Consider the following 26104-nt stretch of genomic DNA (forward strand, 5'->3'; position numbering starts at 1 on the left):
CAGATAAATTTTGATGTCTTTTTCTTTCTTTTTTTTTTTATATAAAGCTTTCTTTTTAAGTCTTGTTTGAGTTTTTCTCTCAGGATAAGCTCGGCAGCACCAGGGAATTGGTGGGAGGGGGAAAGAGAGATAAAATCATCTCTGTTTCCTTGTGTTTGAGGTTTGTCTCTTTGTGGAAGAGAGGGGACAGGCTTCTTGGTATTGTGATGTAAAGAGATTGCATCAATACTCTCAAGTTAGCCCAGAGAGGAAAGTCTGGGTGGGAGAGGGAGGGGGAAGGGAAGTGGAGTATTTCCCTTGCCGGTAAGACTCAGAGCTTCTGGGTCTTGGGGGTCTCTCCAGGGAAGGTTTGGGGAGACCAGAGGGGGCCAAAACCCTGGAAATTTTGGATGGTGGCAGCGAGATCAGATCCAAGCTGGTAATTAAGCTTGGGGGAGTTTCATACAAGCACCCAGATTTTGGACGCTAAGGTCCAGATTTGGGAAGAGGCTTATGATAAGCCGTATGGGCCGGGGGGGGGGCACGGGGAAGACCATGGGCACAGGTTTTACGGGGGTGATTCCCCTGCAAACAGAGGCAAGGCATGGGAGAGTGCACAGGCTTACATGCCACTCCCCCCCTCCCCTCATTTCTGCAAGCGCATGCATAGCTGCCAAGCTGAAAGAGGCTGTGTCTCGGCTCCACTGACTCTGCAGGCCGCCTCCTGAGTCCTAGTGCCAGTCGTGCTCTCCTTCTATCTGCTGGGAGCCTTCCTGTTTTCTGTGCAACAGTGAGTGCTCGCAGTGTGGCTGGGTAAGAGGGAGTGAGGGAAATGGGGGGACGGGTGGAGGGAAAAGGCAATGAGGAAGGAAAGGGGTTGAATAGGACAGGGGTAGGGCAATATGGGAGTGAGGGGAGGGAGATGAGGCATGAGGCAGTGGGGGAGGGGGATGAGATGGGGAAGAAAAGGGGATAGGGGAATTATGGGGGGAAGCGGGACCCTAGCCTACAGTGTCCCCTTGGCAGCAGCTGGAGCTCCCCTGTTAAGCAGGCCTGTTGAACCCTCACCCTGATAACCCCTATCCCCCTACACCTGTAGCCCCACAGACAAGCACCCTACACCCAGACTCCCACCCTACTGAACACCAGCCACCTGCACCGGCTCAGCAGGTGGAGTCTGGGTGTAGGGAGACAGGACTCTGTGGAGGGGTTCCGGGTCGGGGGGCTCAGTGTGAGGGTCCGGTTGCTGGGGGAGTGGGGCTTGATGAGATGGGAGTCCAGCCCCTGTGCATCCAGATCTCCCACTGAGTGATCCGTGCCCAGATTGCCCCACACAGAAACCTCTCACCCCATACCTAGATCATCCCCACACTAAGCCCCTCCACACTTGGATCCTGCTTGGCTGAGCCTGACCACTCACACCTGGTGCAAAGGGGCAGGGCCCCAGGGTGTTTCTGGGGCAGGCCCAGCCTTTGCACTGTGTCAGGGCTGGGTGAAGCCTCACTGCCGAATCCCTGTACTAAGGGAGGTGGGGGCTTCAGGGTGATCTCCCAACTCATTGCAGCCAGTGGCCTGTGCTCCTCACTGTTATGCTGGACCCACATTTATTTACTGACAAAATTTGCAGAACTTTGCAGAATTTTAAAATACTGTGCGCATGACTTTTATTTTTTTGGCACAGAATTCCCTCAGGAGTACCTTATGGAGCACTGGAGCATGTTGTTGACATCATTGCAGACAACATGAAGGTGGAAAAGAATGTCAGGATACTTTCCTTTAACTTCTTATTTCCATACTTGTAGAATATCAGGGTTGGAAGGGACCTCAGGAGATCATCTAGTCTAACCCCCTGCTCAAAGCAAGGCAAATTCCCAGGGTTTTTTTTGTTTTGTTTTTAAACCCAGTTCCCTAAATGGCCCCCTCAAGGATTGAACTCACAACCCTGGGTTGAGCAGGCCAATGTAAAGTTAGAGTGCATAGGGAAACAGTTAAATATAGTATTTAATTTGATGATGTTATCTAATCTTCAGTTTTTTGTTTTCTACTGATTTTATGCCTTGGTAGATGTATGCAGTGTAGTAGCCATGTCAGTCCCAGGATATTAGAGAGACAAGGTGGTGAGGGAATATCTTTTATTGGACCAACTTCTATTAGTGGTAAAGATATTCCCTCATCCACCTTGTCTCTTGGTAGATGTAACAAGTTGTAAAATTTGTCATGGGAAGGTTATGACAGCAAGGTAGTGAAAAGTTGAAACATTTGATACCTGAGAAGCGATGGAAGATGGTTTGGGGGTATTGGCACCTTATGAGGATAGCTGAAGCACTAAACACCAAGGAAAAAGAGAAACATTGCATTTCTTCACCACTCCCTCATGCCAAGGACAGCACTGACTTGACATTTTGAGGGGACAGGAGAAGCTTGAACTCCTAGGTCAAGATTTTAAAATCTGGATGTCTAAATTTAGGCTTCTCAAGCCATATTTAAACACCTCAATGAAAATGTCCTGATTCTGATTTTTGGAAGTACTGAGCACCCAGAAATATGATTAAAGTTAATGGGAACTGCAGATGCTCAGCATCTCTATAGTGAGTCCACTTTTACTTTGTTGACTAATTATAGATTTAAGAGCTTAACTTTGGGCAACAGATATGGCATACTCACCGTAGATCTGACTCCAACAACCCTTGACAGAAACCAGAATTCACCCTATTAGAGCTGGCCAGGAATTTTTCGATTCAATCCTCTTTTTGTTGAAAAATGCTGATTAATCAAAACAGAAACTGTTTGCAAAACCAGGTCAGGTTTGTCAAATTTCCCAACTCAAACAAAGTAGAAGAATAAACATTTCAACAATTTTGAAATATTGGTTTTAACTTTTTTTTTAATGAAAAATTCTGGTTTGAAATGATTTTTTGTTATTAAATGTAAGTCATTAGACTGAAAAAAGGTTAAGAAAAAAGGTTGAAATTGAAACCAAACATTTTAATTGATTCGGGGGCTGAGGGGAATTGTTTGGTTGGGGGAGGGGATTGGTTTGTGAATATTTTCAAGATTTCTGCTCTTCATCTTGATTCAAAGTGGGGAAAATATTTCAGATTCTTTAAAAATCTTTGTGGGACAGGAAAACAGTTTCCTACCCAGGTCTACCCATTATCCCTGCTCTAGTATTCGTTACTGCATCCAACACGGATGAGATCACCATGCAGTTGGTTGTTTCTGCTGAAATGAACAGAGCAAAATAGTGAACAGTATCGACCATAGGCTTCAGCATTAACTTCCCTTTGAGATGAATTGGCCATTTCACACCTTTCAGAGTTACTGTTGCCATCTGTCTGCAAGCTCAGGATGACAATACAGTTCACATTTCAAAGAGATTCACAGTAGTAAGGGCTAGGTCTTATTGTTTTATAAAATGAAAGATTAGATTTTATAGCATAGTTGGATTTATTCTGCCACAAATTATGTTGCTGTGGAATACACAGGAGCCTATCATACAAATTGGAAGTTACCTTGAAAGCTGTACATTATAGCACCTCTTATTCTGAAAGAGATCTTATTTCTTAGATAGTGTAAAAGTAGTCGGTTCACATGATACTCCAGAACTCTGCACAATGACGTGACTGTCATTGAATTGCCAGTATAGCTAACTGGGGTGAGAGGTTGTAATTAGCAATGTTTCCATGTGTTTGCACAGCAGGCAGGTGGTTCACTGTGTGTAGTCATTGCTGCCTTAGGGAATGGAGGAAAATTGCTGAAAACAAATTTGCAGTGTTAGACCAGTAAATGCTGATGAATCTGGGGCTGGTAACATGAAGACACTCTGGGAGGAAGACAGTCATAAGTTAGGAAATAGTATTGTTATGTCTAAACATAGCTAATGAGTGTGGAGTGTTCTTTTGTACTTAAATAATTTAGGCCACTGTTCAGCAAGGCACTTAAACACATGCCTAACTTTAAGCACATGGTAATTCCATTGCTTCAAGTTAAGCATGTGCTTAAATACTTTGCTGAATCGAGACACTGGAAATAGATTCTGCCACCTGTGTTGTGCTTACTCCTTGAGTAATTCCATTGATGTCAAAATCAGTCATGGGTGGAAGAATCTGGCATGTGTGTGTTGTTTTTTTCCCCCAATTTTATTAAATAACCCACTGACTTAGATCTGTCTTATGGAGTTGGCAGAGGCTAAGGTGAAGGGGGAATTACCACTCATGGATGACTAAGCAATATTTCCATATGTATTGGGGCAAATGTAGCAGCAGGAGAACCATTGTTCTCTGACAACAATCTATTCCATAGATATTCTCTCTTAACTATATAGCTATAGATTATTCCATTTTGTTATTTTTCCTATAAGGTTAGCCTTCTCCTGTATGCTTAGTAAGAAAAAAAGGTTCTATTGTATTTGATTTATTAATAGTTATTTAAAATATCAGCATAATGAATGCATTTCCTGAGAATTTTTTTATACCTTGTTTGAGATCACCCCTGTAGCTTTTAGTGGGAATGGAAGGGGGAAGGAAAGGCTGTTGCTCAGAAAAATAGTTTCTTTTAAATACACCTCTACCTCGATATAATGCTGTCCTCGGGAGCGAAAAAATCTTACCGCATTGTAAGTAAAACCACGTTATATTAAACTTGATTTGATCCATCGGAGCGCACAGCCCCACTCCTCCCACCCCCCGAACACTGCTTTACCACATTATATCTGAATTTGTGTTATATCAGGTGGCGTTATATCGGGGTAGAGGTGTATCTTTTTCTTGTTACCTTGTTTTTTTTTCAAAGTGTATTCATCTTCTAAGTGTGTTTATGTGTTGTCCGTTCCATAAGGTGCTAATCTTTTTTTAAGTGATACAGTTAAAATAAATGTAAAGGTTTCACAAGATTTAGTATTCATCCAAAAGGTATTACTTTTTTTTTTTTCCCCCATCGTAAAAGACTGGTTCTCAGACCACACACTATGGAACATTGATGGTCAGTGGAACTTTCCTTGTGGCTTGCAGAATGCAATATTTTGAGAACCAAGCAGTGGGGAAATCCGATAGGTCTTTAAGAGAACCTTTTTCTTAAAGTGGTACACAGAACTAAAAAAAAAAACCTTCAAAAATTATTTCTCATAAGTCAGTGTCTTTAGTAGAACTCCCTGAAAGCAGACAATTTAACAGTGCTTTCCATAAATGAAATCCAGGCAGCTTTTACTCTGTCTTTACACGTATATTCTTTGAAAGTGTCTTCGTTTGAATTATAGTAGGCTTTGCTAGTACAGTGTTAGTGAGAGTAGTTGTCTAATGCAGTACATACATGGAAGCACATTAGAAACCAGTGTATTTGTTATAACCAGTCACAGATGTGGTTCCTTGCTGTGCTAGGTTCTTTCCCCTCTCATGAGAATGCATTCACATACATTTTAAAGTATAACAAGATTTAAAAATAATCCAAACCATGTGCTTTGTTTAAATGGCATCAAAGAGATCCATGGCTCTGCGCTTTTAGAAAAAGTCATCTACGGCTCCCTAGTGTGGCCAGCTGTCTTGCTTTGCCTTATGCTCCCACAAAGCCCCTCTATGGGGGCTCTGTGGGTCTGGGAAGTTGGCAGGATTGTGTCAGTTTTCAGCAAGCACACCCCAACCCACCAGCCACAGGAGCACTAAATTACTGCAAAGTAAGCCTGAAGCATTTTTCGTTGCTTCCCCCTCCATTCTATGGAAATTCATACAAGAGGATGTTTCTGGGGTGACAGTTGGACATGAGCCTGGAGGAGCTCGGCATCAAGGGGATCTGTGAGCCAAGGGACAAGAGAGACAGTTTAAGTTCTCCCCACATTTTTGCTTTTTATTACCAAAGTTTTATAACTGCTTGTTCGATTTTATATATCCCAGTATTGTAGTAATGCTCTCTAGAGACAGCGGGGATGATGTAAATGCTGCACTCTTATCACTTAATAATTTCATAATTCCAACAGCACAACAAAATCACTATAACTGTCATTATTCTATCTTTCCCATACAGGGCAATACATAGGGAAAAATTGCTTGCAGATAGAAAATACGGGATTCCTGTCCTAATTAGTAATACATGGATTCAAGTAATATAGTTTTTGATTCAGCAGAGAACTTAAACATATCATTATGTCTTGTTGATTTCAGTGGGACATAGCCTTAAACATGTGCTGTGCTTAAGCCTGGACTTAAATTCTTCGCTGAATCAAGGTCATAGTGCTTGTCTTTTCTAAATCAACGTGAGGAGAATTTTTGCTTTCCTAACAACATATATACTTGGAGGATAACTTGCTTTATAAAAATTTGACCATTGCAGACATCAGCTACACTTAAAATTGCTGAGAGGCAGAAAACAGATGCAGTACAGATCAAGAAGGAAAACCAGATACTGAGGTAAATCTTTCATATTCGCTCCATTTTCTGATTTAATACATTTATCTAAATACTCTCCCTTGACTGTCATAGCCCTCTATCCAAGATAAAGATTGCTGCAGATAATCTTCCTGACAAAATATTGATGTCCGTATCACTCTTGGTACTGATTTTAAATCAGTTTATTACCTAACACAGACTCTTACAGAATGATAGTACAGTACTCGTACAATGTAAGTGGCCTTTGTGGAACCTAACAGAAGGTTTTGGCATCCTTACATATAAATCTCAGTCAAAAATAGGCCTTTTTGCTAAGTCTGCTCTTACATTCTCCAGTCCATTAACAGTAATGTAATTAAATGCTCAGCCTGGTTCTTCTCAGTCAATAGAGATTGTACAGCTGTCTAGTGGATGAGAAGGTGAGTAATTTTAGATGACCTCATATTAACACCTAATTGCTTAATAAATCAAAGCGAGTTTTTAGTTACACAGGTGCAAAAGAGTTTCCCCAAACTTTTTAAATGTGAAGAGCACCAACCTGTTTGGGGGAATTTAGAACATAAAAATGTGTGTCTGGGCTTAGCTCTGATAAACCAAGTTTTAAACTGAAGCTGATTCTTTACTGGAAATGGAAACACTAACAAATCCTTAACTATATCATTGCAATTGAGCCATGATACAAATTGAGAACAGCTATCCCATCATTAGATTATAAAAGCTAATTGATATGAAATAGTTTTCCCACCTGTTTTCTATTTTAACCTCTCACTCAGGACATGAATAAGATACATTCTGCAATGTTAACTATATTCACCTGATTCCCTCTCTTTGGTCTCATGGTGAGAGTTCAGTAGATTACTGTTATTAGAGTAAGGTTTAATGTCTGCTACTAAGGATTCTTAAGATCAGACAAGTATTGTGTGGCTCTTAAATACTTAATATGCAGCCCGTAGGCAGAGCAGAAACTGCCTGTGTTTTTATATAGCTCCTGTGGAGGAGGCCAGAGAGGGCAGAGCCAGCATGTTTCTCCCTTACTCCCTCTGGAGGGACTAAGGAAGCCAGCAACAGCCAGACGTTGAATGCTGGCTGAATAGTAGCGCTGTTCCATGGATTTTAGACTAGTATTTATTTGGGAGTATTATGATAGTTACTGTCTTTAATTCTTTTTATATTAGACAAAAAATAATTTCCTGTAGTTGTTGTGGAAAGATATATGTTGTGATAGATTACTACTGCATCACCTCCTCTTCTCAAAGCTGATGGTTTTGTAACCTCAGTCAGCACTCTTCAAATTACTTTAGGCACATGATAGGATTTCTTCACCTTTTGCTTAGAATAATAGAATACCAGGGTTGGAAGGGACCTCAGGAGGTCAACTAGTCCAACCCCCTGCTCAAAGCAGGACCAGTCCCCGGACAGACTTTTCCCCAGATCCCTAAATAGTCCCCTCAGAGATTGAACTCACAACCCTAGGTTTAGCAGGCCAATGCTCAAACCACTGAACTATCCCTGCCACTGAAAGGAACTGACAGTTAGAGCCATGAGGGAGCTCTTAGGTTGCACTGCATTGGCTTCTGTGGCCAGCTGCTTAGAACTTTGAGCCTGGTGAGTTCCCCACCTTGGTCTCATCTGTCAGCTTTTACCAAAGCGTGGTGATATGTCACAGTGTGTATCATCAGGAAGAAGCAAGCACAGGTGAGGAACCCCTTCAATGTATGGAGAATTTAACAGAGAGCCTTTGTCATTATATTCCTCCATAAATACTACTGTAATGACTTTAAAGACTGTGGGCCTGAATCTGCTCTCACTTACACTGATGCAAATTAGAAGTAATTCCATTTAAATTCCAGAGTAAAACTATGCAATAAATCTAGGCCTTCAGAATAACCTCATAATTTCCTCCAGCAGCTTCTCAACTGATATTTCAAAGCTTTGTCTTCACTGGGTTTCAAATCAGGTTAATAAACAATATCTAAACTTTGTTTAATCATGGTTGCTGGTACATTTTGGCTGAATTAGAAGCCAGGTTAAATAGAGGTTCTTACCATGGTTCCTGGGTCAGGTCAGATGGGGCTTTAGACACTTGCACAACAGTAGAAAAACATGGGAACTGGAGGATGGGGAGAGATTGATCTGTCTGTCTACTCAGTTCTGCAACAGTTCCTCACTGATTACTGAGTCAGATTCAAGACTTTGGCCCTGATCTTCAAATCTTTAAATGGAAGCAGGCCCCATATACTGCTCATGATAGTTAGAACAATGGAACTTGGCAACCTCAAAAATGAAACTAGAGAGCACTGGAGATGATGCTTTCTTGGCAGCTTGTCCAGAAACCTGCAACTCATTCTTAGAACATATGAAATGACTGCAACTTTCACCATTGAACAATATGCAGAATATTTCTCCAATCATCAGTGCACACAGACACATGTATGCAATTGATATATAGTCCCTTCCTCCTTTCTCAACTGGGTGAGAGAGAAACTGAAACCTTGTATGTAAGACTATATAAAATGCTCAGATGCATAATAGAGAGATGCTGTCTGGATCCTCCTGAGAATGGCTTTGTGGATTTACTTAGTCATTTTTCTTCCCTTGGAAATTCTGTAGTCCTATAAATTACACTTTATGATCCAGAAGTAAATAAAGAACCATTTATAAAGCTTAGGGGAGTTATTCCCATGAAGTGAATGTAAACTTGTTAGTCAGCTACCAAAGTTTTATAGGTAAGGGCATGGGACTTAAGAGCAGGCTCTCTCGAGGATACTGCCTGTAGAGAGCTCTAATTACAGGTGCAGACAGTAATTTCCGTGTCTTGATCAGGAGCATATAATTGGTGAAAATGTCTCCCCAGCCTGCTGCCTTCCTGTTTATACAAATGTTTAATATTCTTTTCATGTTCCTTTAAAATTTCATCATTTAAATAATATAAAGTTATTCAGGAATGATGAGATGAGGATTGGGATTTGTACACAGAATAATTAAATGCTCTGTTAACCTCACACCCAGAAAGAAACTGTTTATTCATTAACCATAATAATCAGTTATTTTAATATAAAAAGCATGCCAATTTCCAGCAGTTCAAGTTTCCGGAGCATCGTCGTGTAAGTGACATGTCATGACTAACCTTTCTGACTTTATTTCAGAAGAAGACATAATGTTCCAGAAAATCAAAGGATTCTGGATCCAAAAAAAGGACCAATTAAAAAGACTGCAGGAGTGAAACAACTTCCAAAATTAAAGCACTGACTTAATCTTCTTAACAAGAACTTCCAATCACTTTTATTCTTGTTTCTGTATATTTAGCTAGATGTTTCTGAAGAAAAATGTGTGTACCACATTGATTTAGGACACATTCCAATAACAATAGCTACTAATGAAGATCTGTGTGCCTCCTGGCAGCTTCAGAGGCTCCCTATTCTGTGGGAAAAGTAGCCCTCTGTAATCCTGTGAAATAGTTCATTGGGCAGTTCCTGGGTGCCCTCTTAATGCTGGCGAAGTCTGACCCTTCCCGGCCTGATTGCCAGATGTAAAAACTGAATCAAGGAATCAAGTTGGGTCACTCAGGGAATCACTTAAATGCCTTATGCTAGGCAGGTTCTTCCCCACTTTGACTCCACAGCCAGTCACTGAAAAAAATTTAAAGGGTCTGTGTTTAGAGCTCAGTGAGGGAGGAGAAGAATGATGTAACCTGAAGAGTATCCCTACTACCTATACCAGAAGAAAAGAGGAATACCCCTTTAGGAATAGCCACTTAGCACACAAGCTACTGGGGAAGCTCCCTTGATTACTAGAGGACGGGAAAACAGATGGTTCTTTCTAGGAAGAAAACCACAATTTTCAGATTCCAAGGTTAGAAGGGACCACTGTGATCGTCTAGTTTGACCTGTATACCACAGGCTCAAGAAGTTCCTCAGAATAATTCCTACAGCAAAGCATCCAATCTTGATTTAAAAATTGCTGATGAGGGAGAATCCTTGATAACTCTTGGTAACTTGTTCCAATGGCTAATTACTCTGTGTTAAAAATGTATGCCTTATTTCCTGTCTGAGATACAGCCTCCCCTTTGGCTGATTGTTTGCAAGCTGAGAGCCAATCAGGTTCTGGTCAGGTTCCCAGCAGTGGGCTGGAGACAGGGCACACCTATGGCATTCAGGAAGCAGAGCTGGGTGGCATAACAGTGGAGTCTCTTCCCTGCTGGCATGACAGAGAGGCAGCCAAGCCAAACTTGACTGATTCTGTGACCTGGCACTTGGGGTTGCAAGACCACTCAAATTTTGCCTGCCCACTCCTTTGTCACACCAGTAGGGAAGGGGCTCCACTGTTATGCCACCTACCTCTGGTCAAGGGCTAAGTTGGGGGGCCTGGGCCCCCATTTGTTGCACCCCTGGTTTCTTAACTCTCAGGTATCCCTTTAAAAAAAGCTCTGCCTGCTAGAGGCCAAGCTTGGAGTCACTCTCATCCTCCCAGGGCTATGCAGCACAGTTCCTTCTACCCTTAGGGCTGTCTATGTTCCATGAACTGCCTGGCTTTGGCAGGGAAGACAGCAATTCTAGGACTGGCCTGTAAATGGCCATGTTAAAAGGGATGGCTTCTACACAGCTCGTATCCACAGCCTTCAGTAGTTTGCATGGCTTGGAATTCCACTGCTGTTTTCAGCTGGGTAGGGCCCACTTGTAAACCAAAGTTTGAATGTTTTGCGAATGTCCCCAAACAAACATTATGTAAAGATTCTTCAGAGTGTACCTATTGTGAATGAAGGGTTCCATCTTAAAATCCTATCTATATTTCTTGTTTGCTAATGTATGTGTTTTAGTATATGAAATCTAAACTCACAAACTGATGTTTCTCTCTAAGGCCCCAATCCTGCAAAGACTTCCAGTGTGCTTCAGTAAGACTGGTCCCATGTATCTGTAGATTGCCACGTATTCGCAGGGGCGAAAGGAAATGCAGGCCTGTTATTTACCAGGCTGCACGTGGCAACAGACTATATAGGTAAGAGATGCAAGGAGAGTATGGGTCACGAGGCAGACTGCACACACACACACACACACAACTAAAATCAATCAATTTTAAATTTTATTGGGGATAGTTACAAGGGGTAAGAGAGCAGCTTATGATTAGCTAATAGAGTTAACAAAACCTAAAACACACAATGCCTAAAATATCTACTAACAATATTTACAAACAAAATGCAGCATTTAGTAATAACTGATACTTACAAATACAAACCAACACATCACGACCGGCAAACGTAGAAGCTCTATTTGAAACACGTGAGCTGAGAGAGAGGCTTCGAGGTGATCAGGCTCGGTTACGGCATACACGGCATACACGGGATACACGGGACACGTTTTCTCCTCTCTCTGCCTGCACATGGCAGGGCAACCCCTAAAATACCCACTATGACATCACAGAAGTGTCATAGTGGACAGACCCCAAAACCTGTGTGTGTTCGCCTCTGATTGGCACAAGCAATGTTTACACCAAATAGGGGAGCAGGTGCCAAAAAGTCTGGCTTTGCCCCCAAAAGGTGAGGTAATGCATATTGTTGTAGAATGGGTCCAATACTGAATGACAAAAGAAGAGGCCAGGGCAATACCGGTATGGCAAGTGATACAGGATGCAGACAGGAACCCATTCTAACAGTATCATTGCAGATTTTGGGCCTGAGTAGCACCATCCTTTTAAATTCTGCCCTGTAAATCATCGCCGAGGGATTATTTGAAGTATTTTGAATTATATCTTCAATCTTAAGCATGCGATTGTTGCAGTTTCTTTGCCATCAATATTTCAGTAATTAAACTTTGGCAGGCCCTTTTCCTTTCTTTCTTTCTTTCTTTCTTTTCTTTTCTTTCTTATTTTTAACTGCAGAACAGCGAAGAGAATGTTTTGGTATTTAAAAGTCAACCTTCTAGGTTAGATTTAAAAAGCACTCTTCAGAATACATCTGATTGATGGACTCTCTTTATTTTAAGAGCTTCTGTAGCTCTTCACGGTATTCATTAAAGCTTTTTGTCTCTTTAAGAGCAGTGCTAATAGCATAGTTTCTTATCACTGGCAGCATTAAAGTGAGGCTACAATTAAACTCATAGAGAGAGAACATGATGTCATTGCAGTTCTTGTTTTCTTGCATTTTAGCAATGATATACAGCATATTCATTATGGAAACACCATTTCCTCATCTAGATGGAGATTTATAAGATATTTATGCTGTTTCTATGATACAGCTGGTATGGTTCTTTAACAAGCAGACTGCTCTGTCTGACCCTTTTAGCCCCAACAACAGTCGAAAGCCTAGCACCGATGATTAGGTTAACATCATTCTGTTCTAGTTTTTCCATATGGAAAGTTTTCAGATTCTGATTGTTCTGGCATTTGTCATTAGTGAGAGGTTGGGGGGGAGGAGAAGGAGAGTAACATAATGCTCCCATTAGCATAAAAGTTAAAGAACATCTGCTAATAGTGAAGGTGATCCCATTCTTGGATACGCTCAACAGAGGGGCATACTCTTTTGTCTGTATCAGGTGGCTATCAGCATAGTCAATTGTGATTATTTTAATAGGCTTGAAGGAACTAGAACCTTGCACACTGATACAGGCGGAACAGCTGTTAGTGATGACTCTGACTTTCATAGCATGGATTTTTTTCACAGGTACCATGTGACTGGTCCTCACTGAGGACGTACATTTGAAGTTTTAAATGTCAACCATTTATTTAGTTTTCTGCCTGTTCTGATGATGTGGAAGAGTAGCAGAGTAGAACACTGTGTCAACAAGCCAGGGGAGGTGAAGGCTAAAAACGGAAACAAAATCTAACATTTAAATCTAACGTAGCAGTTTTCAAGTATGAAAGGTTGTTACAAGGAGGAGGGAGAAAAATTGTTCTCCTTAACCTCTGAGAATAGGACAGGAAGCAATGGGCTTAAATTGCAACAAGGGCAGTTTAGCTTGGACATTAGGAAAAACTTCGTAACTGTCAGGGTGGTTAAGCACTGGAATAAATTGCCTAGGGAGGTGGTGGAATCTCCATCATTGGAGACTTTTAAGAGCAGGTTAGACAAACATCTATCAGGGATGGTCTAGATCAGTGGTCTCCAAACTTTTTTGATCGTGTGCCCCTATCAGTAAAACTTTTTTGAGCACGCACCCCCAATATATGTATATTTATGTATAAATATATATGTACTGCTACACTAATATGTACATTATAAAAATACACAAAAAGTAGAAATTTTAAAAGGATGAGATGAAGATGAAATAAACAATATTTTTAAATTATTTTATTTATTAAAGGTACAAAACCTTTTTGCTCTCTCAAAAAATTATTTTTAGTGAGAACAGTGTCATTGAATATGCTTCATTATTTCTGAAAATCTTGGTTTAATACTTTGCGATACAGCAATTCAAAGGTCTGGATTAGGGCAGGGTGAAGGAGGGGGCTCAGGGTGGGGTGCAGGGTCTGGGAGGGAGTTAGGGTGTGGGAGAGCGCTCAGGGTGGAGGTGTGGGAGGAGGCTCAGGGCTGGGAGAAGCAGGAGGTGCAGGGCAGTTATCTGGGGCAGCTCCTGTTTGATGCAGGGGGCTCTGCATGGCGCAGCACCACTCCCATGGCCGCAATTCTGGGAGCTGCCCACCACCAGCCTCAGCAGGCAGGACCACCCGGAATGCACGGCTTTCAGGGCTGCAGGGCCTGGGCTAAGGGGACCCAGGGGCCCTCACCTGCAGCTCTATGAATGCAGCCCTGCGAGTACTGGCAGCCACACAGCCAGCAGCTGGAGAAAAGCGGCACTTTCCCCTTCAAAGCGCCGCTTCTCTCCAGCCGGCTTTGAAGGGGAAAGCACCGCTTCTCTCTGGCTGCTGGCTGCGCGGCTGCCCCTGCTCCTCCACAAGCCAGAAAGGGGCTTTAGAGCTGCAGCCCAGGGTCCTGGGACCCCCTTAGCCCAGGACCCTGCAGCCCCTAAAGCCCTGCATTCCAGGTGGCCCTGCCTGCGGGGGGACAGCTTCCCTGCTCCCTCCCTCCTCTGGCCGCCACCCCTTTTTTTCCCTCCGGCAGCGCTCCTCCTGCCGCGCCTCCCAATGGATCATCTTGCGCACCCACTGTGGTGCGTGCACCCCACTTTGGAGACCACTGGTCTAGATAATACTTAGTTCTTCCATGAGTGCAGGGGAGTGGACTAGATGACCTCTTGAGGTCCCTTCCAATCCTATGATTCTGTGATTAAGCTGCTTATTTAAGCCTTAAAACATTGGGGTTTAGCAGATTCTTTCTTTATCTATAAACTGTGGTTTGAGAAATCGATACATATAAACACACACTTTACTCTCAGCAGAGATGCATTTTGAGTTTCCGTTTCTTCTCCGAGCCCTTTTGGACCTAAGAGCAATGTGAGAGCCTAGAAAAGAAAATATTGTTTCTGTGTAAAAAGAGGGGTCCTTTTATTTCTGTCTGCAAGTGTGTTGGTTTTTTTCTTTTTACTTGAATTTGTACTTGTACTGTTATATTTTTTTAACAGCTTTCCTGTGCCATGGTGTTTTGTTTTTTGCCAGTGGGGAGGAGGGGCATTATTTGGGGTTTTAAATTGTCTTGGTTTATTTTGTATGATTTATTCTTCCCATACTGTCCAACTCTTCTGTGTGGCTTTCCTTTCTAATATTTTTCTCTGGATTAAAATGGTTTTGCTCACATTTGCATTAATGAGTAGTATTTGTATTTGTATTGCATCTTTCATATGAGGATTTCAAGGCATTTAAACATTAATTAATTCTGGCAATATACCCCATACTTCTCAGTTATCCCCATTTTACATATGGAAAACTGAAGCAGTGATTCGGGGCCCGTTTACACTAAGGATAAAACAAAAATACAGTCTTGTTTACAATACTGTTGTGCACTGACCCAATTATGGTTCTATTTTGTGGTGTAACAAGCCTAAGGAAAGTTCTGTCACTGTGGAATTTAAGGTTAGATGTTAGCTAAAGCTTTGGACACTCCAAAGATGCAAAAGAGTCCACTGGATTCTGAATTTGATGCTATGATGAGAGAACGAGTTGAGCTGAGGGTACAGAGAAAGTCAGGATCAGAGTCCAAGCCTTGAATATAGTTAAAGTTTTATCTGCACTACACAGTGGAATTGGGTCCCCAAACATGATTATTCTGATCCACTAACACAGGGGTAGGCAACCTATGGCACGGGTGCCGAAGGCGGCGCACAAGCTGATTTTCAGTGGCACTCATAGTGCCCGGGTCCTGGCCATTGATCCAGGGGACTCTGCATTTTAATTTAATTTTAAATGAAGCTTCTTAAACGTTTTGAAAACTTTATTTACTTTACATACAACAATAGTTTAGTTATATATTATAGACGTATAGAAAGAGACCTAAAAAACGTTAAAATGTATTACTGGCACGCGAGTAAATCAGAGTGAATAAAAGAAGACTCGACACACCACTTCTGAAAGGTCGCTGACCCCTTCACTAACAGAAGGTAACCCAGGTAATACTAAGCATCAAGTATCAAGTTAGATTTCCGGACTCCCTTTGCCCAGTATTACATAGAAGTAACTCCACTGGCTTCAGTGGAATTACTGTGATTAGCACCAGTGTACTGAGCACAGTCTCAGGCCCCTGGTCTTCCGCTTTTTAGCTTTATAAAGCTGTCATTGTCACTTCTGATTTCTGGAGGGGGTAGACAAAGGGGGTTTTTGGTAACACCTGCCCCAAGTTTTTAATTTGGGGTTTTTCTTAAAGCTGCAGCTCTTGGAATCAGAACCATAGCATTAGAAGGTACTGCCAGGATCATCTAGTCTAACCCTGTGCCAAGATTCAGGATTTATTGTGCCTAAATGATCCAAGACAGATGGCTATCCAGCCTCCTTTTGAAAACCTCTCGTGATGGAGATTCCATGACTTCCCTAGGTAGGCTGTTCCATTGTCCTGCTGTTTTTACAGTTTGGAAGTTTTTCCTGAGATTTAATCTAAATCTGCTGTACTGTTGCCTCTTGCCCGGCCCTCTGTGGCAAGAGAAGACTTTTTTTTCACTACAAAAGTCTTTTTTTTTCTCCTACTGATAATAGCTCATCTTAATTAATTAGCCTCTTAAAATTGGTATGGCAACTTCCACCTTTTCATGTTCTCTGTATGTATATATATCTTCTTACTATGTGTTCCATTCTATACATCTAATGAACTGGGCTATAGCCCACGAAAGCTTATGCTCATATAAATTTGTTAGTCTCTAAGGTGCCACAAGTACTCCTATTCTTTTTGTGGATACAGACTATAACGCTGCTACTCTGAGACTTTTTCTCCATCTTTCTTATGGCAGCCTTTCAAGTATTTGAAGACCATTATCATGTCCCCCCTTAATCGCCTCTTTTCCAAATTAAACATACCCACTTCCTTCAGCCTTTGCTCATATGGCTTGCATTCCAACCCTTTGATCATTTTTGTCACTCTCCTCTGGATCCTTTCCAGTTTCTCTACATCCTTTCTGTATAGCGGTGATGAAAATTGGAGTCGTGATTGTGAGAATCAAAGCTTTTAAGGCAGATAGCCTTGTGGTTGCAGAGAAAAGCTTTACAACATGAACAAAAGGCTCAAACACCAGAAGGCAAATGAACCAAGTTTATTAATTTTCAAATTATGATTGATGGGGCCTGACTGATTTTTAGTGCTTTCTTGGCAACACTGTATTTGTCTTCTATAACATAAAAAATATGAACATCATGGTACATGAAAAGGGTTAGCTAGTGACTGGGGAACTGATTATGTAATCAATTAACATTGCCACACAATGCAGAATCCAGAGACCCTAATTATAACTATATGCATACTGAAGCTATTCTTAACAACAGGGAAGATATTTAATTGTTGGTGGACTTAGTTTGAAGATGGGCTCACTATACAAATCAGTAAAGAGGTGCATGTGTCATTCCCCTCCTACTTCCCCAATTTCTCCGAGATCGTATCTACATTAGGAAAAATGAGATGTATAATTCATCCTGATGCAGCTCCATTGGCAGCAGCAATAGTGGAAGGTGCCATGTAGGCATGACAACAGTGATGACAAGGCAGTAAAAATAAATAAATAAATCTATGCCTTGCCTACACTATAACTTCTATCACTATTACCCCAAGCAGAGAGCTATAGCTAAGGTTATGTGCACACTGACGTTTTCTGAAAGTCTCCCCGTGTTGCAGTCTCATCAGTGCAGTTCTGCTATAGCAAGAAACAATGGGAATGCCAGAGTTTACTGGTATCTTTACCAGTGCTGTCTAAACATGTTCAGAATGGGCCTGGATAATATGGCGGTAAAAATGCTGGCCTCTGATAGCACTAATGTTGTGATAAAGGTGGAAGATTTTCAGAAAGACCTCGGTGTAGACAAGACCTCACTGTGCAGCATGTGTCATCTGGGACATTCTCTGTTCCGTGTCAACTTTGACAGTGGACAGTCAAGCCTGAGGCCTGCTGTTCACTAGGGACTCACCCAGTTTCAGCCATCATTGCTCAACTGACTAGCCAAGGGCACCAGAACCTCTGCAGAAATTGGGGGACCAAGGCCAAAGTGCCCTCTCTTTCTCCACGCTGCCTGCTCCAGCAGTGAACCAGCTGCCTGCTCTTTCTTCTGGTGCCATAGCAGACCATGGTTAGCAAAAAGTGTAATTGCAGCACCACCCTGGCAAACTATTGTTCTGCTGGGGGGAAAAAATCTGCAGGGGACATGAAATCTGCACTTACGTTCCTTTTGTTGAAAGCGGGAGTGGGGCGGGAGGACATGGTTCCATGGTTCCGGCACTAGTGCCACCAGCATAATTACAGGGGTGCAATTTGCAGCTCTCTAGGGCAAGGCACAAATCTGCCATTTGAACTGGTACAAAACTTCTCCAATTGGTAAACGACACTGAAGCAAATGGAGTGTTTTGCCTTGGTCCACTAGGGCTTTGCATTGATGGCTGAAATTTCCAGCACAGACCAGAATCAAGTTACCTGAGGGTGGAAGGCACTAGGTGAAAGGAGACCACTCAGTCCCCTCTCCCAGTGGGACAAAAATCTGAGCTAAGCCTCCTGTTCCCCTGCTCTGTCTCACAGTCTGAGTGCAGACAGCGGCTGCTCAAGAAACATGAACACCCTAACACCCTAAGTTATTTTTCCTAGGCCCCTCCACCAGGGCAGCCCCCAATGTGAAGAGACCCAGCGAGTCCCATCCTGGCCTCAGTCCAGGAACACTGAGTCCCTTAAGGCAGGGAGCTGGACTGAGCCCTGGCCTGCCCTCAGTGCGGGGAGACTTGAGGTGAGCCAGCGAGACCCATCCTGCCCTCAGTGCAGGGACACCGAGTCTCTCAGCACGTGGAGATCCAGCACACCCTGCCCTGCCTTCTGTGATGTATATGGTGCTTGGAAAGGTGAGGAAAGGTGAAAAGCTTATGCTCTGTCAGACAGATAGAAACTAATAAGCTTCAGATGGGAAAAAACAACAGTACGGAAACTGGAAGCCTAAATTGGAACATCTAAGCAGGAGAAGTAAATTCTAAGCATGGATTAGATCTTCCAGTACAAGATCATCCGTATAGTATATTTCTAAAGCTGTGTCCAATCTTGCTTTGTTTTTAAATGTCCCATGCAACATGGCATCCTTGGTTATACTGAGGATTAGTTTTGCAGGTTCTTGCAGGAAGCTTATCCTTTCAGCCTAAATTTTTGTGTCTGGTTTGATGGTGGTGGTTGTTTTTACTCCTGCTTCTCCAGTTATAACTCCCATACCACAATGCATTCCTCTGTATCCACGTGTTCATAATCTTTCAAATAATTTGAGTGGGATCTTGTGTGGGACTTTTAAACCTGTTGCCACACTAACAAAATTGTGTATGTGGGAAGGGTTAATGTTTCTACAACCATCCCTGCCCTTAAACATCTGCATTTGGAGATGTGTAAAATTCACTACAGCCTTCTCTGACACTAAATGTCTAACTTTTACGGGATTTGGCAAACCAGAGTACAAAAATTGCTCTGAAACAGAGGTCATCAGCTGTCACCAATCCTGTCAGATCTGTTCTGGGTGGATAACACTGACATGAATAACAACTCACTAAAATGCAGAAGTGATTTACTTTAAGCACTTTAGCATCTGCTGTTACTAATTACGGGATTACCAGGCTCCAGGTTGTAGCATGGGGAGTACTGTCTACACGCTACCTTTCAGTGGTGGGTTCCTTAGCTATTCGCTCTCCTTTCTGACCTGTCAATCCCTTAATTTTTAAGATTTTACTTTTGAGTTGAAGCTACTGACTTTGGTTATGGGATAGGAAATGGAATAGTTAGTAGAAAGGTAGAAATTATAGCAATCTACATGTTTAACGTCCACATTGACTGCAGATTTAGATTTCAAATAGTTAATGCAATCGATAAAAGTCTTTTTTCAGATACTGATTTATTTTATTATGAAGATTCATAATTAGCATTGTGATGGGTTCCCCCCGGGGTACCACTGAGCCCTCCTGACTCAGCAGCCTGGGCTACCTTTTCGTTGTACTGCTGTGACAAGCTGCCAAGCCCTCTGCAGGCTTTAGCCTTCACTTTCACCAGCACACATACAGGTAGGGGCACACCCACCTGCAGTTACATGCGGACACTGTGACCAGCCCCTGCATGGGAAGGCTAGGGAACTTCCCAGCGACTCAGGCATCCACCCCTTCTGGAGTGTAAACCCAAGGTGATACCATCTTGTGCTGTCCCCTCCCACAATGTGGAGAGGAATGCACGACAGCTTTCCGCCCCAAGTTATGACTCCCACACAAAGCAAAACCAAGTTTATTAACTACAAAAGATAGATTTTAAAGTGATTATAAGGGATAGCAAAGAGATCAAAGCAGATTACCTAGCAAATAAACCAAAACGCAAATTAAGCTTAATATACTAAAGAGATAGGGTGAGGATCTGCTATTCATATCCAAAGTGATGATACAAGCAGGCTGCAGATTCTTAAGGGGAAAGGTTTACCGTTTACAGCCTAGAATCCCCAGATATTCCATTCACAGTCTAAAAATTCCTTTAGCCTGGGTCCAGCACTTCCCCCAGTTCAGTCCTTGTTCCTCCGGTGTTTCTAGGAGTCTCTGTGGGTGGAGAGTCAGTGAAGAACCTTGATGTCATTCCCCTGCCTCATACAGCTTTTGCATATGGCGGGAACCCTCTTTTTCAAAGCTTGGTTCCCATGCCAGTCAGTGGAAAAATACTGATATCCCAAGATGGAGTCCAGAACCAGGTGACCTGGTCATATGTCCCTGTAGTGTCATAGAAGCCATTACTCGAGGCTGTGTGTAGCATCCTTAGGAAAGCTCCCCAGGTGGCAGATAAGCTTCTCCTAAGGCTATTGTTCTCTCTAATGGCTCATTAACTTGAATGGGCACTTCTCAGACAGCCATCTAGACTGAGACCCTTTTGCCTAGTGGATGTTGCCAAGGAATAGCTACATGTGAAATAGATACATAGCCAATATTCATTCATAAGTTCAGATACAAAAATGATACATGCATACAAATAGGATAAGCATATTCAGCAAATCATAACCTTTCCAATGACATCACACATGACTTATCTTGCATAAAAGACATCATAATTGTCATAATCATATCATAATATCACTTTGAAGATTATGGGGTGCAGTATAACAAGCATGTCCTGAAAAAGTTGTAAAAAGAAGGTAGAAATGGAAAAGATGTTATGTCCTTTAGCACGTGGCCTTGCTAATGAAGAATTTTTTCCTGTATTCCATTCCACAATGCTTCGATTGCAAAAATGGGGGTCCACCACTTCTCTTAGGAGGCTCTTCCACATGTCTTGCTATAAAATTGGTTTTGTGCTGATCAAGACAATCTTTTTTTCCCTAGTTTCATTCCATTACTGCTATACTCCTTTGTGCCCTAACCAATTTCCATCTCTCCTTAATATTTTACAGTTTTATGGTACTTAAACCATTTTATTTAAACTCTTTTTGCTTCTGATGTTACTTAAAAGTCTGAGCCTTAGGAACATTTAAAGGCATGCCTCTGAGTTTGACCTTGTGACTCCTCAGTACCTCCTGGACAAATATGTACAGGAGCCTGTAGCACCTCTTTTTTTTTTCTTTCAAGAGCTCTGTGCTCATCCAAACATTGTTCATGATGATGCCCACTGTGTCCTAAGTGCTTATTAAATAGAAAAGAAGGAAAGGCAGCTGCTCCAAAGAGCTTGCTTTGGAATTGCTGCTGAGGAAAGAAAGCTGGGAAATGGAAAGGAAAACCCCTAAGAAGTAAAAGGACAGAAAGAACCTCAATTTCTTTCCAGCCAAGGTTGTTTGACAGAAAATCCTTCTGTGGAAAGTGGAAACAAAAATTGAAAATAGATTTATTTGTTTTTTAGACTGTGTCTACATTAAAGCTATAAATGGTTTACTCCAACTCAATTACAACATGGTCAAAATGTGGCTGGGATTTACCTATGTCCCACCCACGCTAAACTCTTTGGTCATGTTATAACAAAGTCACTCAATTATTCCTGTTCAAACCTATTTAAGATAATGAGTTTGAACATAAGTATTTGGGGCAAGATCTGGCCTACAGAATCTTTGCCTTGAAGTTTTGGGGGAAGGGTAATGCATTTTACAGGAGCACTTTTGTTTGTCCTAGAGAAAATGAGACAGATTCCAATAAGTTATCCTATAGAACAGTATCTGCAAAGGTTTCCTTAAACAATACATTTTTCAGAACTATTTTGAGTCAAAAACTGTTGGAGGCAAAGAGTACATTTCTGCTTTTGACTTGTTTAGGGAGAATTTATTGTAATGGGATCCCCAGGGTACAACCTGTACTGGGGTACCACTGTGCCCTCTTAACTCTCCAGCCTGGGCTGTCTCTCACAATGCTTTGCTAGTTTCAAGCAGCAAACCCCTCTGGGCACTGTTATCACTCAGCACAACAGCATGTGGAGCCTCACACCCAGCTAGATTGAACGAACGCTCCCAGAGTCACTCATGAATCACACAGAGGCACCAGCCAATTCTCCAAAGCCCCCAGCCTTGCATCTGCCTGACCAGTTAAGTTTATTATCCAGTCCACCCCTCCCTCAATGTGGAGAGGACATACACAAGTCTTTGTAACCTGAGCTGAGATTTCCCAAACATTTCAACCAAACCGCACAGTTTTAGGTAAAATATAAAAGAGATTTATTAACTCCAGAAAGCTAGATTTTCAGTTATGATAAGCAGGAGGCACAAAAAGGTCAGAGATAGTTACCAAAGAAAATAAAAGGTAAGTGCAATCTTAAACCTTATTACACTAGGCCAGGGGTGGGCAAACTTTTTGAGCTGAGGGCCTCATCTGGGTGGGAAAATTGTATGCAGGGCTGGGGTAGGGGGTTGGAGTGCAGGAGGGAGTGTGGGATGTGGGAAGGGGTGCGGTGTGCGGGAAGGGGCTCAGGGCAAGGGAATGGGGCAGAGGCGGAGTGCAGGGTATATGAGGGGGCTCAGGGAAGGGGGTTGGTGCAGGAGGGGGCTCAGGGCAGGGGATTGGGGTGCACAGGGGTTCAGGGTGCAGCAGGGAGCTCAGGGTAGGGGGTTGGGGTGCAGGAGTGGTGCGGGGTATGGCAGGGGGTTCAGGGCAGGGAGCTGGGGTGTACAGGGGTGCAGAGTGCAGCAGGACACTCAGGGCTGGGGGTTGGGTGCAGAAGGGGTGTGGAGTGTATGAGGGGGCTCAGGGAAGGGAGTTGGAGTGCAGTAGGGGTGCAGGGTGCGGCAGGAGGCTCAGGGAAGGGGGTTGGGGTGCAGGAAGAGTATGAGGTGCAGGCAGGGGGCTCAAGGCAGGGAGTTCAGGGGTGGGGTACAGGAGGGGTTCGGGCTTCGGCCTGGCGCCAGTTACCTCAAGCAGCTCTGGGATGGCAGCAGCACACACTGGGGCAAGGGCAGGCTCCCTGAATGCCTGCCCTGTCCCCGGCCCTGCACTGCTCCAGGAAGCGCTGCGGTTCCCTGTTCCCAGCCAATGGGAGCTGCAGGGGGTGGTGCCTGGAAGCAAGGGCAACGCATGGAGCCCTCTGCACCCCTGCCCAGGGGCCACAGGGATGTGGTGCAGTCAGCACCGTGGGCTGGATCCAAAGCCCTGAGGGGCTGGATCCGGCCCGCGGGCTGTAGTTTGCCCACCCCAGCAGTAGGCAGCATATGGATCAAGCAGTTTTCTCACCCCACTCTCACACTATGTGTGTCTGAGAAGAAAATCACAGTTTCCATTTGGAGATGTTTGTTGTGTGCTTTTGTGGTTTTATAGCCGTGTGATATTAAGACTGAACTACTGCCCAATCAGCAAAAGGGAAGTTCCATAATCCTCTGCTACCCTGGAGTATTTCAATGATCTATAGCCTTTCTTGCTGTCTGAAGTCATAAATGCGGAGGTCTATATGAAGTAGAAATGAACCATTAGTGTTATGGAGACGTAGTGCAGTGATATTAATGGTTTGTTTCTGTTTCATTGTTTTGGTGTTTGACAATAGAAGAATCTTGTCCTAACACTTGTATAAAATAGGTTTCCCCTGATACCTCTTTATATTAACATTGAAATAGAAAAACACTGAAGGAGAGAGAAAGCATTCAGAATTAAGTGAGATCCAAAAGTCTTTTCACTGAGAAATGCCAGGTATAGAAGAAGGGGCCTGAATAACCAGTTAACTATTTGCGATTTGGAGAAAATAACTATTCCAATATGTATGCCTCCATGCATAGTCCTGTCTGGAAGTTATTTCTGCCTTTCTATTTATTATTATGTGTATAGAGAACGGAAAGTGTTCAGCGCACTTTAGGAACATGTAAAGAAGTATAAAGACAAAATATACAGTGCTTTGACTCTGGCTTTGTCTGTAGAGTGTGCGTGTGTATGTGTGTGTGTGTATGTGTGTTCATGCCCAGCAGAAAATTCACTTTTTTCCTTTTAAATTATAAAATTATGTAAGCTGGTCTTAAATAGACTAGGTCTGTAACCTCTAATACAAAAAAATATTGAAGGACCTCAGGCTGCCATTTACACAATGGTGATCAATGGAAACATTCTGCACTACAGTCAATTAGAAAAGCCGGCAATTCTTGAAGGTTTTTATGCAGCAAGACTCAATGTGTACAGAAATAATGCTACTTTTTTCCTAAGTTTGGTATTGTTTTAATGTGAGCCATTTCTTTTTCTACAGATGTTTTTTCTACAGTGCAGTGGTCTGATGCTAAAGCTACTGCAGGTGTATGGTTCTTAATCAGGCGGCAGAAACGCATTAGTAGAAAGCATAGAGGTCATCCCTTGAAAGCTGACTGCTTTACTTATTTACTCATTTTCTACGTTCAGAGCAAAATTAGAGGAAACTTGCAATACAAAAAAAATCAGCTTCTATGGTGTAAATTCAGAGCTGGTGGCTAAAAGAATATTGGAAATACAACAGGTATCTGGCACAAAATGATTGCTATTTCGGGGATTATAAATAAATATTTTAAAAGAGAATACTAGTCAGGATTTGTTAACTCTTAGAATCTGTGTGAAAGACTTTCTAACTAAATCTTTTGATACAAAGTCTTTTAATGACTATAACTTTTAGTGGTCATTACCATAACAGTTTCCCTGTTTGGCTTTTTTTTTTGTTTTGTTTTTCAGGTGAAAATAGCCATCTTATTAGTTGGAGGAGATGCTGCTGTTGAAAGTACAGTAGAGATTATAGAGGAATTATTTCTGTTGCCATCATGTTTCTTGGATGAGTACACATTCGGTATGGTCTTTTTAAAGATGAATTCTTTACCGACTGCAGAGGAATATAAAGCTGTCAGGCTAATTAAGAAAAAAACCTTCTAAAATTCTTGTAACTTTATTCTAAAGATGTAATAGCTGTAACTAACTGAAAGCTTTTACATAGGCTTTTATTTTCTTCTGGCCTTAGTTATTCAGGCTGCTACCTACAGAATTGTACCAACTTTCTTTTGCTTTATGTGCTTCTTGCACTCTCCCTGCACTCTGCACTATATTTTTTTGAACAGGCATGTTGGAAAACATTTTTTTTTTTTTAAAGATGTTAGGTATAGTGATTCAGCTGAAAAATTCTCTCTTTAAAATACACTCAATTAGTCATATTAAGTCCTTAACTTGCTAATAGATTTATTTGAGCTCGCCATCCTGTGTGACTGATAGTATTGCATGAGTGTACCCAGCATGCAGTGATGATTACTGCAATGTCTGGTCTGCTAGGATGGGGCAAAAAGTTCCCAGTAGAGGAAATGGTCATAATCTACTTTCTTATGAGTTGAGCCACTTTATCGAGTTATTGTTGACACATCCTGTCCTAATCTACACTGATTCCTGAGTTGGTGTCAGCATTTAGGATCATCCTATAACTCAGATGTCACAATGGTTCAGACATGGTAAATATTTGTGTGGACAAGGCCTACAAATAGATACTAATGGTCATACTTCTCTGTCCTCTAAAATGACTTTTAATTATTATGTTGATTCTGAATAGATGGTTTTGATGCTAGGACACCGAATTGGGACTTCGGAAGATGAGATTGTCGTGATCAGTTTCTCATTTGTCAAATAGGTAAAATACCTCTAAAACATTAAAGAAATGAAATCCTCACAATGTCCATATGAAGTATGGGGTTATGGGCATTCTGAGGCTTATATTTTTTTAATGTTTTAGAGGGTTTGGGTCCTTCACTGATGAGCACCATAGGCTCTACCATAAGCCAGTGCCCAG

At 42.3% G+C, this 26104-nt stretch overlaps 1 protein-coding gene across 3 annotated transcripts in view; it reads left to right on the forward strand.

The window, feature by feature from the left end:
- The window catches only part of CCDC169 (coiled-coil domain containing 169), a 68662-nt gene extending 44060 nt beyond the window's left edge, over nucleotides 1–24602 (forward strand). For 2 of the 3 annotated variants that reach the window (XM_032780237.2, XM_075061630.1), the window contains 3 exons: nucleotides 6301–6377; nucleotides 9503–11263; nucleotides 12006–12303. In XM_032780237.2, the coding sequence (XP_032636128.1) occupies nucleotides 6301–6377; nucleotides 9503–9605 (180 nt within the window). In that variant the 3' untranslated portion in view covers nucleotides 9606–11263; nucleotides 12006–12303. Of the gene's footprint in view, nucleotides 1–6300; nucleotides 6378–9502; nucleotides 11264–12005; nucleotides 12304–24559 lie in introns of those variants that run through there. The other variant, XM_032780254.2, reaches the window with a different exon arrangement.
- The last annotated feature ends 1502 nt before the right edge of the window (nucleotides 24603–26104 follow it).

Source organism: Chelonoidis abingdonii, chromosome 1, assembly GCF_003597395.2.
Source record: "Chelonoidis abingdonii isolate Lonesome George chromosome 1, CheloAbing_2.0, whole genome shotgun sequence".
Classification (NCBI taxonomy): Eukaryota; Metazoa; Chordata; order Testudines; family Testudinidae; genus Chelonoidis; species Chelonoidis abingdonii.